This window comes from Macaca nemestrina, chromosome 17, assembly GCF_043159975.1.
Source record: "Macaca nemestrina isolate mMacNem1 chromosome 17, mMacNem.hap1, whole genome shotgun sequence".
Taxonomy (NCBI): Eukaryota; Metazoa; Chordata; class Mammalia; order Primates; family Cercopithecidae; genus Macaca; species Macaca nemestrina.
The window spans coordinates 58,352,371-58,363,911 of record NC_092141.1 but is presented as its reverse complement, the minus strand read 5'-3'; the positions used below and the strand labels follow the sequence as shown (position 1 = coordinate 58,363,911).

At 57.8% G+C, this 11,541-nt stretch overlaps 1 protein-coding gene across 2 annotated transcripts; it reads left to right on the top strand.

Annotated features, from left to right (window-relative positions):
* Window positions 1-1,513: 1,513 nt before the first annotated feature.
* On the top strand, window positions 1,514-11,067 carry LOC105472396 (WAP, follistatin/kazal, immunoglobulin, kunitz and netrin domain containing 2). Of its 2 annotated transcripts, none has more exons than XM_011725605.2 (2): window positions 1,514-3,455; window positions 8,212-11,067. In XM_011725605.2, exon 2 carries the CDS (start codon window positions 8,281-8,283, stop codon window positions 9,730-9,732), a length of 1,452 nt encoding a protein of 483 aa, XP_011723907.1. In that variant the 5' UTR covers window positions 1,514-3,455; window positions 8,212-8,280; the 3' UTR covers window positions 9,733-11,067. The 2 variants fall into 2 exon arrangements, with proteins under 2 accessions (XP_011723907.1, XP_011723905.1); XM_011725603.2 differs by lacking the exon at window positions 1,514-3,455 and adding an exon at window positions 3,782-4,557.
* The last annotated feature ends 474 nt before the right edge of the window (window positions 11,068-11,541 follow it).

Sequence of the window (11,541 nt, the reverse complement as noted above, 5' to 3'; positions counted from 1 at the left end):
TTCTTTCTTTTTTATTTTTGAGATGGAGTCTCGCTCTGCTGCTCAGGCTGGAGTACAATGGTGTGATCTTGGCTCAATGCAACCTCCGCTTCCTGGGTTGAAGCAATTCTTCTGCCTCAGTCTCCCAAGTAGCTGGGACTACAGGCTCATACCACCACGTCCAGCTATTTTTTTATTTTATTTTTTTATTTTTATTTTTATTTTTATTTTTATTTTTTTTTTGGCGGGGGGGAGGGAGTCTCACTCTGTCGCCCAGGCTGGAGTGCAGTGGCGTGATCTCGGCTCACTGCAAGCTCCGCCTCCTGGGTTCATGCCATTCTCCTGCCTCAGCCTCCAGAGTAGCTGGGATTACAGGCGCCCACCACTACGCCCAGCTAATTTTTTGTATTTTTAGTAGAGACGGGGTTTCACCGTGTTAGCCAGGGTGGTCTCGATCTCCTGACCTCGTGATCCGCCCGCCTCGGCCTCCTAAAGTGCTGGGATTACAGGCGTGAGCCACTGCGCCCGGCCTATTTTTTTTATTTTTATTTTTAGTAGAGATGGGATTTCACCATGTTGGCCAAGCTGCTCTCAAACTCCTGACCTCGAGTGATCCATCCACCTCAGCCTCCCAAAGTGTTAGGATTACAGGTGTGAGCCACCATGCCCGGCCTGTTACTGGTTTCGATGTGCCCAGAACTTAGCACACAGTAGGTGCTCTAAAAAACCTTTCTGGAAAGAGAGGGAGCACGTGCAGTGTGAGGTAGGAGTGTGGGTGTGGGGTGTGCATAAGCCACGTGGCACCCAAGATACTCTTGTGGCACCTCTGTGCCTCCCCCTCGTGGCTGCTGGGGGTTGGCTGACTTGGGAAATGGTGTCAGCTGTGCTGTCCTGTCAAGACCCTAGCAGCTCAGGAGTTGTTAATGTCAAGGTGAACCTGAGGTCAAGGGTCACCCAGAGTGACCTGGTGACCTCCTCCCACGGCTTCTAGAGCAGGTTTGAACCCACCCTGGGAGGCGTGAAGAGTCCGTGGTTTTCCACCCTGTGACAGTGGTGGGGGTGGAGGGGCCCTTCCAAGATGGGGCTGAGCCCAGCACTCTCTGACCTCTCATCCTGAGTGGTAGGAGAGCTGTGCCTGGTGTTCTTGGGAAAAGGGGAAAAGGCAGATCATGCCCGAGGCCAGGCCTCTGCTCAGTAGACCCAGCCCAGCCTCTGCTCCCAGTGGCCCGAGTGGAGGAGACCCGGTGGACAGTGGGCATGTGCCGCTGAGCCACTCCCGCTGGGCCCACCTTTGGTACCGTGGGTTTGGTGAGAGTGGGGCCCACACCACCCACAGGGAAGAGTGTGAGGGACACAGAGTCAGACAGACAGACAGACACACCGAGGGGAGAGAGAGAAGGAGGCAGATCCGGAGCCAGTTCCAAGGGCCTCTGGGAGGGAGGAGGAAACTTCAAAGCACTCCCAAACAGCTTATAAACAAGCCAGTGGGTGGGGTGGCCAGCGTGGGCTGGGGGTCGATTTCTGGAGGGGCTGGAAGCTTGCACGGCGTGTGTGGAGGCCATAGGCCTGGAGTGGGCGGGAGGAGGGCCCAGCCTAACCTCTCTGTGACTTGGTTTCCTCTCCCGCACCAGAGAGCACCCTCCTGGGGCTGCGGTGGGGTCAGCAGCAATGTGCAGGTGAAAACGCTGTGTGGGCTCCAGGCCGATCAGATGTTATTTATTATTCTGAGCTGTGTTTTGGTGGGAGACTTGGAAGGGCTGGAGGGAGAGTCAGGGTGTTCTGGGCCCCTCTCTTCCCCGATGCTGCTTTGAGAGTTCTCTGGGCAGAATGTCCAGGAACCGGGCCCGGAAAGGAGAGGCCCATGGCTTGAGACAGGACCCGGCTGGGTGCAGGGGCGTTCTCCATCAGCACCAGCAGTGGGGGTGGGAAGGCCAAGCTTCCCCTGCCCTGCCCTGTGCCCCTCTCCCACTCTCCTCAGCACCCCCACACCTCTGCTGGGCACCTCCCCTCCTCCCACCCTCTCTCATCTCTCCCACGCCCTCTAATGGTGTCTTGGGACTGCCCAGAAATCAGCCTCCTCTCCTTGGATACTTGTCCTGGCCTAATGGGGCTGTGACAGTTTTTCTAAGTCCTGCTTAGAAATGTGTCACTGTCCATTTCCCTTTGTGCTATCAAAGGAGGCTGCGCAAACCACGTTTGTCCAAGGGCTGTGTGAAGGCCCCCGCGCAGAGCAGCTGGAACGCGGGCTGATGAAATTACAGGGAATTCAAAGCAGCCGGCGTCGCCCGCTGTCTGGCTTCATTACGGGGACTGGCCTCGAAGGGAAGTTTATTCCAATAATTTAGAGGATTAGGATCTGACACCCTTCATTAGCGATTTGACATAAGCAGAAAAGACAGATCCTGCAGAATGGCCGCACAACGGGAAGGAACCAGCTCAGGCGAGGAGAAGGCAGCGCCCGCCCGGCTGGGAAGGGGAAGGGTCTGGGCGTGGAAGCAAGGGTCCCATGGCCGTTTTACAGTCTCGTGAGACGGGGAGCTGTGTTCCTGAAGGGGAAAGTGGATGTGGGGGAAGGAGTGGCCTGGGTTCAGGCCTCAGTTTCCTTAGCTGTAAAGCGAGATTACCTTCAGGATCCCTTCTGTCTCTGATGCATGTGGGGGTCACCCCACCTACTGTCCCCAAGGCCCTTGTGGTTTGGCCTTGGAAAGGTACCTGTCTTTCGGGGCTCTATGCGCCTCCACCCCCCACCCCCAGGATCGAGTGACCAACGCGAAAACACTCAGACTGCAGGCTGCTCTGTGGCATTTTAGATACAAGCCATTTGCTGCCAAATGGGGGAGAAATCGCCCCCAGCCCCTGGCAGCTTCTGGCTCTCTTCCCGGCCCCTCCACAAATATAGCCCCTGATGTTTCAAAAATTTCTTGTCCAGTCTGTGAAAACCAGAGTTTGGGCTGTGCCTTGACAGCAGTTCTGACAGATGGATGGGGGAGGGGTGGTTTTAAAAGGCCCCTGCCCACACCCAGCAAGCTGGTGTCCCTGTTTCCTGTACCGTGGTGGGGTAGCTGTGCGACATGGGCAGGTTGCTTAGCCTCTCTGTGAGTCCTTTCCTCAGATCTGAAATGGAGGCGCAGTTTGTTGTGAGGATTAAATGAGATGATGCATTCAGAGAACCCGCATGTGTGAAGAGCCCAGTGCATCTGGCAGCTGGTGCCACCAGGACTGCTCAGTGTATGTGACCTTGGGCAAGTCGCTTTCCTTCTTCGACCACAGACCTCCTTTGGGAAGTAGGGGAGGCCAGACACGGCTGGCAGCTCAGAAGGAGCTCACCGAAGAGTGGCCACTGTGGTCATCAGCGAGGGCAGCTGGACTCCGGCACAGTCCTGAGACACTGTGACCGCGGAGGTTTTCTCGGTGTGTCGATGGAAGAGGGAGGAATGTGATCCGTCCCAGCCGCCGGGGGAACCAGAGCGTATCTGGTATGTGTCTCTGGAATGATTTGGGGGAAATTAACTGAAGTTGGAACTTAAGACGCAAACTGCCCTGGACACAGAGATACGGAACTGTCCGTGTGCACACCCCCTACAAAGGGCCGGGGCCGGGGTGGGAGTCGGCTTACAGGGCACAGCGCGGCGCAGGCCCGCCCTGGAATGGCCGTGAACTTGTTGTTTTTCCACGTCATTTGCTCTCAAATGTACTATCAAGCCGGGCGATGCTAACCCGGCGGCTGCAGGTCCCTCCTCGTAACAAGCGATTGTGTGTTCTTTAGAGGTGGCCAAAGGGGAGGAGGGGGCCCAGCCCCAAGGAGGTGGGGGAAAGGGAAACAAGCCCTCCTTCAGAGTGAGCTTGCGTGTCCTGGAGCCAGCTCCCCGCAAAGCACATGCCATTTCTGGCCCTTGAAGGGGTTAAAGGCCTCCTGGAGTCAAAAACAAGCAGGTGTCCCACCGTGCCAGATACGCTGCCTAAACTGCTTCCAGCTTCTTTTTTTTTTTTTCCCCCCCTTCTGCAATAAGTCTGTGATCAGCCACGGGACAGAGGCGCCAGCAGCCTGCCTGTGACAGGCATCAGGTTAGCTGGCTCCCACTCGGGTGGCGCGCCCAGGATATAAATCCGGGCGCGGGCCCCTGCTGCGGCTCCTCTCCCTGCACACTCAGGAGAGGGAGCTTCCTTCCAAAGACCTTTCTTTTATCTGAAGCCGCACAGCCCTGCAGGCTGTGCTGACTTGGTGGAGGCAGCAGCGGCAGCAGCCTGAGCAGGAAACCTGCTGGGGTGGGGAGGGCAGGTGTCTGCAGCCTCTGAGAGGAAGGTCCTGGTGGGCCCCAGATCCTGGCATCGTTTCAGGGGAGGTCTCTAGCCGCCCCAGCCTGCACCATGTGGGCCCTAAGGTGTCGCCCGTTCTGGTCTCGCTGGGAGCAGGTGGCAGCGCTGCTGCTGCTACTGCTGCTGCTCGGGGTGCCCCCGCGAAGCCTGGCGCTGCCACCCATCCGCTATTCCCACGCCGGTATCTGCCCCAACGACATGAATCCCAACCTCTGGGTGGACGCACAGAGCACCTGCAGGCGGGAGTGTCAGACGGACCAGGTGAGTGGGGTTCAGAGACCAGAGATGGGCCACGTGAGCCTGTGAGTCATGGGGGTGGGAGCCGTGGGGTGGGGACTGTGCGGGAGTGTGAGGAGGGCCAGGTGAGTAGGGTCCAGAAGCCGCAGTATGAGATGGGCCAGGTGAATGGGATCCAGAAGTGAAAGTGTGGGACGGACCAGGTGAGTGGGATCCAGAAGCGGGAGTGTGAGGCGGACCAGGTGAGTGGGGTCCAGAAGCCACAATGTGAGGTGGACCAGCTGAGTGGGGTCCAGAAGCCACAATGTGAGGTGGACCAGGTGAGTGGGGTCCAGAAGCGAGAGTGTGAGGCGGACCAGGTGAGTGGGATCCAGAAGTGAGAGTGTGAGGTGGACCAGGTGAGTGGGATCCAGAAGCCGCAGCGTGAGGCGGACCAGGTGAGTGGGATCCAGAAGCTGGAGTGTGAGATGGACCAGGTGAGTGGGGTCCAGAAGCCGCAGCGTGAGGTGGACCAGGTGAGTGGGATCCAGAAGCCGCAGCGTGAGGCGGACCAGGTGAGTGGGATCCAGAAGCTGGAGTGTGAGGCGGACCAGCTGAGTGGGGTCCAGAAGCCACAATGTGAGGTGGACCAGGTGAGTGGGGTCCAGAAGCGAGAGTGTGAGGCGGACCAGGTGAGTGGGATCCAGAAGCGAGAGTGTGAGGTGGACCAGGTGAGTGGGATCCAGAAGCTGGAGTGTGAGATGGACCAGGTGAGTGGGGTCCAGAAGCCGCAGCGTGAGGCGGACCAGGTGAGTGGGATCCAGAAGCTGGAGTGTGAGGCGGACCAGGTGAGTGGGATCCAGAAGCGAGAGTGTGAGATGGACCAGGTGAGTGGGATCCAGAAGCGAGAGTGTGAGATGGACCAGGTGAGTGGGGTCCAGAAGCCGCAGCATGAGGCGGACCAGGTGAGTGGGGTCCAGAAGCCGCAGCGTGAGGCAGACCAGGTGAGTGGGATCCAGAAGCCAGAGATAGACCATGTGAGCCTGTGAGCGATGGGGGTGGGAGCCACAGGGTGGGGACCATGCAGTAGTGCCCTGCAGGGCCCAGGAAGGTGAAGGAACACAGGCCCCATCCACCTGGAGAGAAACAGGGCACCATCCTGTCTATTAACACTGAAGCCTGGAAGGAGAGGTGGGAGCGATGTCCCACTTCATCAGGGACTGAAGCCTGAGGATTCCTCCTTCATGCATGCTGAGGGCTGCTGTGGGCCAGCACCGTGCCAGGCATGTCATGTGTGTTGACACGACAGGTCAGCATGGTGGGCATCAGAAGCCCACTCACAGGTGAGAGAGTGGACACAGAGTCAGGCAGGGAGGGCACAGGTGCCATGGCCAGTGAGGGAACGGTAGGCTTGGAACCCATGTTTAACAACAAAGCTTTGGTTGCATTGGACTCCAGGCCACCTCCCCAGGAGTTTGGACCCTGAGACTGAGAGCAGACCAGGCTGATGGCAGGCCAAGCAGGAGCAGCTCTGAATGGATGCTCTGGTGTCCCTGGGAGGAAGGAAACCACGTTTCAGCCTGTCAGCTTCCTTGGTCCTGCCTTCTGCTCTGCATCAGGGGGCAATGCCACAGGGCAGGGCCGGTTCTCTTCTAGTTCCCGAGTCATTCCCTAGGGCCATTCCTGCCCGCCCCCTCTGGGGCAACAGGCTGTGGGACCTGTACCTGCTCCAGGCAGAGCTATTTCCTGCCCAGCCTGGCCGGCTCTGAGGGCAGCACCGAGTCTCCCCGGGCTCCAGGTCCAGGCTGGGGCATCTCCAGGGAACACGAGAGACAATGGTGCCCCCGTAGATGCCTGGTTTACTCACAGGAGAGCAGAGGGCTGACCTGCAGAGAGTGGCCTCAACCTCACAGTGCCCAGGGACAATTCTTAGGCCTCCCAGGACGGATGCCCCCAGTGGGCAATGGTGGTGCCAAGTGAAAGGAAGATGAGAAGTCAGGAGGAGTGGTGGCTGCTCCCATCTGGCCAAGGTCACGCGATTAGTTGGCTACATTTGCAGGCACAGGCAGGTCTGATAAACCAGGTAGGGCTTGGGGATGGTGAGACTCTGGTGGATTTTGTGTGTCTTGGGGAGAAGGCACCTGTGGAGGGCTGCGGATCCAGACAGCCCTTGGGGAGATTCTGACCTCCTTACACGGAAGTGTTCTAAGGACCCCCTCTAGGTTCCCTGTGGCCAGAAGTACCTTTCCTCTGGTGCCCAAGGACCCAGGCTTTCATGGACCTCCGGGTCCTGAACGTCTTAGGGAATGGGATAAGGCTCAGGCCAAGGAGAAGGTTCTCCTGCTCCCACTCCCTTTCCTGCCCTCCATTCCCTGCGGGGTCCCTCTCCTGAGAGCTGCCCATCCCTGTCCCAAAGCCTCCCCTGGTGTGGCCTAGAAGACTATGCCAAATAAGGGCTGCAAAACAAAGTCCCCATTCTGAGCCGAAAGGGGTAGAACAGTAAACAAGTCAAGCAGGCAGGCTCCGTGCAGCCAGGGTGGGGGGACACTTCCCCCCTCTTAGCTGATGTGGAATGTCAAAGAGGCTGAAATAAAAGTTGGAATGACAAGAGGCCAGCCCTGGTGGGGAGTAATTCACAGAGTTACTACCTGGTGGAGGATTAGGAGCGTTGCCTGCCTGCCCAGTGGGTACGATGTGTTATTGTCGAAAACACCACATGAAATCCTTGTTTGTGTCGGCTCCAGGAGCATGTTGCTAATTTCGAGGAATTAAACTAATGCTTTACGTGGCTCCACAGAAAATCAGAGGGGATTACGGCCTGGCAAGTCCTCGCTGACGGCCTTGCTGACCTTTGCCACACAAGGGGACATTTTTTCTTGTTGTTTTGCCCGTGAAAGGTCCTACATGGAGCTGACACCTGGGCCTGGCAGAGCCTGTGACTGTGAGACCCAGCGTGCGGGACCTGTCATGCCTGCCCTGACTGTTGGCTGTGGATCGGTCTGGGCCCTCTCACAGCCTCTGTTCCCCGTGTGTGTCGGTCTCCTTGAGGGGAGGAGAGGTGTGGATCACCTCGGATAAAGTCCCGGGGCATTCCCCTCTCAGCCTCTAACGTGACCTCTTCTAGTCGGCAAGGCATCCTCGCTCCCATGGGAAAGAGATGAAAGGCAGGCCTACTTGTTCAAGCTAGACCTCATTTGTGCTATATGATGCAGGAGAAAAAAAAAAAACGCCATTTATCGATCCCTTCCACTGGGAGCTTGGAGCCTTGTTCTGCCACTTCCCATCTCTGTGAACTTGGGCATCGCCTCTCTGAGTCTCTGCAGTCTCATCTGTCAAATGGTTGTAGGAAAACTTCTCTTAGAGTCTTTGGCCCACCCCTTCCGACCCTGCCAGCTGTGTGACCTTGGGAAAGCTACTTAGCCTCTCTGTGCCTCAGTCATCGTCTGTAGAGTGGAGATAATGGCTGTAACCTCCTCTGGCTTGTGATGAGCACAGCAAGCTCACGGATGTCAACGTTCTTACACGAGGGCCTAGCACGTAGGAGATGCTATGTATGCATTCGTCATTATTTTCAAATGTTTTGCTCCCACTAGATAGGGAGTACATGTTAGTTCACCTCCCCATAAACCATGGGGTAGGATAGGGAGCCCCTCCTTTCCTCCTCCTCCCTGTTCAGGCCACTCTCTCTGGCTCTTTCAGGAGTGTGAGGCCTATGAGAAGTGCTGCCCCAATGTGTGTGGGACCAAGAGCTGTGTGGCGGCCCGCTACATGGACGTGAAAGGGAAGAAGGGCCCAGTGGGCATGCCCAAGGAGGCCACGTGTGACCACTTCATGTGTCTGCAGCAGGGCTCTGAGTGTGACATCTGGGATGGCCAGCCCGTGTGTAAATGCAAAGACCGCTGTGAGAAGGAGCCCAGCTTTACCTGTGCCTCGGATGGTCTCACCTACTATAACCGCTGCTACATGGATGCCGAGGCCTGCTCCAAAGGCATCACGCTGGCCGTTGTAACCTGCCGCTATCACTTCACCTGGCCCAACACCAGCCCCCCACCACCTGAGACCACCATGCACCCCACCACAGCCTCCCCAGAGACCCCTGAACTGGACATGGCGGCCCCGGCCCTGCTCAACCACCCTGTGCACCAGTCGGTCACCATGGGTGAGACGGTGAGCTTCCTCTGTGATGTGGTGGGCCGGCCCCGGCCTGAGATCACCTGGGAGAAGCAGTTGGAGGATCGGGAGAACGTGGTCATGCGGCCCAACCATGTGCGTGGCAACGTGGTGGTCACCAACATTGCCCAGCTGGTCATCTATAACGCCCAGCTGCAGGATGCTGGGGTCTACACCTGCACGGCCAGGAACGCGGCCGGGGTCCTGAGGGCCGACTTCCCGCTGTCGGTGGTCAGGGGACATCAGGCTGCGGCCACCTCAGAGAGCAGCCCTAATGGCACGGCTTTCCCGGCAGCCGAGTGCCTGAAGCCCCCCGACAGCGAGGACTGTGGTGAAGAGCAGACCCGCTGGCACTTCGACGCCCAGGCCAACAACTGCCTGACCTTCACCTTTGGCCACTGCCACCGCAACCTCAACCACTTTGAGACCTATGAGGCCTGCATGCTGGCCTGCATGAGTGGGCCGCTGGCCGCGTGCAGCCTGCCCGCCCTGCAGGGGCCCTGCAAAGCCTACGCGCCTCGCTGGGCTTACAACAGCCAGACGGGCCAGTGCCAGTCCTTTGTCTATGGTGGCTGCGAGGGCAATGGCAACAACTTTGAGAGCCGTGAGGCCTGTGAGGAGTCGTGCCCCTTCCCTAGAGGGAACCAGCGCTGTCGGGCCTGCAAGCCTAGGCAGAAGCTCGTTACCAGCTTCTGTCGCAGCGACTTTGTCATCCTGGGCCGAGTCTCTGAGCTGACCGAGGAGCCTGACTCGGGCCGCGCCCTGGTGACTGTGGACGAAGTCTTAAAGGATGAGAAAATGGGCCTCAAGTTCCTGGGCCGGGAGCCGTTGGAGGTCACTCTGCTCCACGTGGACTGGGCATGCCCCTGCCCTAACGTGACCGTGAGCGAGACACCACTCATCATCATGGGGGAGGTGGACGGCGGCATGGCCATGCTGCGCCCCGATAGCTTTGTGGGTGCGTCGAGTGCCCGCCGGGTCAGGAAGCTCCGCGAGGTCATGCACAAGAAGACCTGTGACGTCCTCAAGGAGTTTCTTGGCTTACACTGAAGCCCCCCCACCTCCTTGGCCCCCTCCCTGGCCTTCCTCCACCTATCCACCCCAATGCCTCTCAGCAGACTGGGCGAGGTCAGATTAGACAGGCTTGGGCCAGCCGGGAAACGTCAACCGATGTGTCAGAGAAAAAGCCACAGAGGGTCTCAGATCAGCGTCTATTCTTTGGGTTCAATAAGGGGTTCATATCTTTTTTAGCTCAGGCGGACAAAAGGAGAAGTCAGTGGGCACACTGAAGTTATTCCTGACCACCAACTTGCTCAGACATTCCCCTCCTCCCCTCACTGGCCCCACACCCCTAGCTCTCCCAGCCACCCTCCCCCAGCCAGTCTCCCAGAAAGGGTTTAAGCAATGGTCGCTGTGTGCTGGTCACAGGAACAGTTGAATGGATTGGCTTGCAAAGGGGGTAGGTGGGGAGAGATAGGAGGGCCCAGGGACTAATGGGACACCTTTCCCACAGCGTCCTCGATTGCTGTGAGCAGAGGCCACTTGGGGTTAGGGGCATGGGCAGTGGCAAGCTGGAGGCAGAGTCCAGCCCAGCACATGACTTGCCCTGAGTGGAAGCTGCTGGAACGGGTGCCTTTGGGTGGTGGTCAACTTGCCGCTGAGGCCACCACGGCACCAGCAGAATACATATTTCTTCTCCTTGGCTGCATTGGTTTGTCGATCTAGTTCAGTTGAACTCAGTGGACGTTCTCTGAATGCTTACTGGGTGCCAGGACCACAGAGAGATGTTAGCCACTGCCCAGCTCTTAGTGCCCCAACACAGATGCCCTCGTCCCGGGGCCCCCAGACGCACCCCTCTGCTGGACTCACAGCTGTCTGGAGTTTCTATCTGATGGATGGTGTGCTTTCGTATCCACTGGCTTCCTTGAACATAGAGCAGACAAAAGCCCCGGGATCTGTTTGGTAGCAGGAGAAATGAAGGGAGAGGAAAAAGCAGGCAGGGAAGGGGGTAGTAAAGGACTGAGAGAGGAGGGAGGTGGCTGGAGAAGGAAAAGGAACATTGCTCAATGCTCCCATCTGGTGGCGGCCTTGGGAGCCCATGGAAACCTGGAGGGAGGCTCTCTGTGAGACCTGGGCAAAGGATGTGGCAGCTCGTTGGTGATTTTTTTGTGTGTTTCCAGACTTCCTGTGTAGGCCTGGCCATCCCGCCACTAGAGAGAGGATTGGGAAGCCGCACTGTCAGCTCTGCATCTGCCCCCACTACCCTCCTCTGCCCTATTCTGTCCCTGCCCCTCCAAGCTGAAGAAGGTCCTTGTGGGGCGTCCTCCTTTCTTCCTCAAATATAAGGAGGAAGATACTAATTAAAAGCTCATAGTATCAATGGCCCTGCTTGTGTGTTTCATTTGGGTTATGATGGGGAAGGGAGGGAGATGGGTAGTGTCATTTGCTTTGGTGACCTTACAAGAGGGAAGTCTGGCCAGTGGGAGCATCTTTGGGGGTTGGAGAGACGCTGGTAATATTTGGGCCCCCTTTGTAGCTCCAAGGCCCCTTAACTGCTGCTCAGCTCAGCTCTGTGAGTTAAGCTGAGGTCAGAGAGGTGAGGTGGCTTGTCAAGAACACAAAGGCAGGAAGGGGTGGGGCCCAGTCCAGGTGTTCTGATCTGTAACCTGCTGTCACCCCAGCGTGACAGCACAGTTGGTCAGGTCCAGACCCTGCCACCAATGGTGTCAAGTTCAGAGGCAAGAAGGTGGAGGAGATGGGAACGGAGCAGGCAAGGACAGCTGCCAGCTGTGACTCACTAGGGGGCCTCTAGGTGAGGCCTGGTCCCAGGAAGACTCTGCGTCAAAGCCCTAGGTATGC

Coding starts and splice junctions, on each gene's coding strand:
- LOC105472396 (XM_011725603.2), top strand. CDS start 4,348: ATGTGGGCCCTAAGGTGTCGCCCGTTCTGGTCTCGCTGGGAGCAGGTG. Junction 4,558..8,211: donor GGGAGTGTCAGACGGACCAG/GTGAGTGGGGTT, acceptor TGGCTCTTTCAG/GAGTGTGAGGCCTATGAGAA.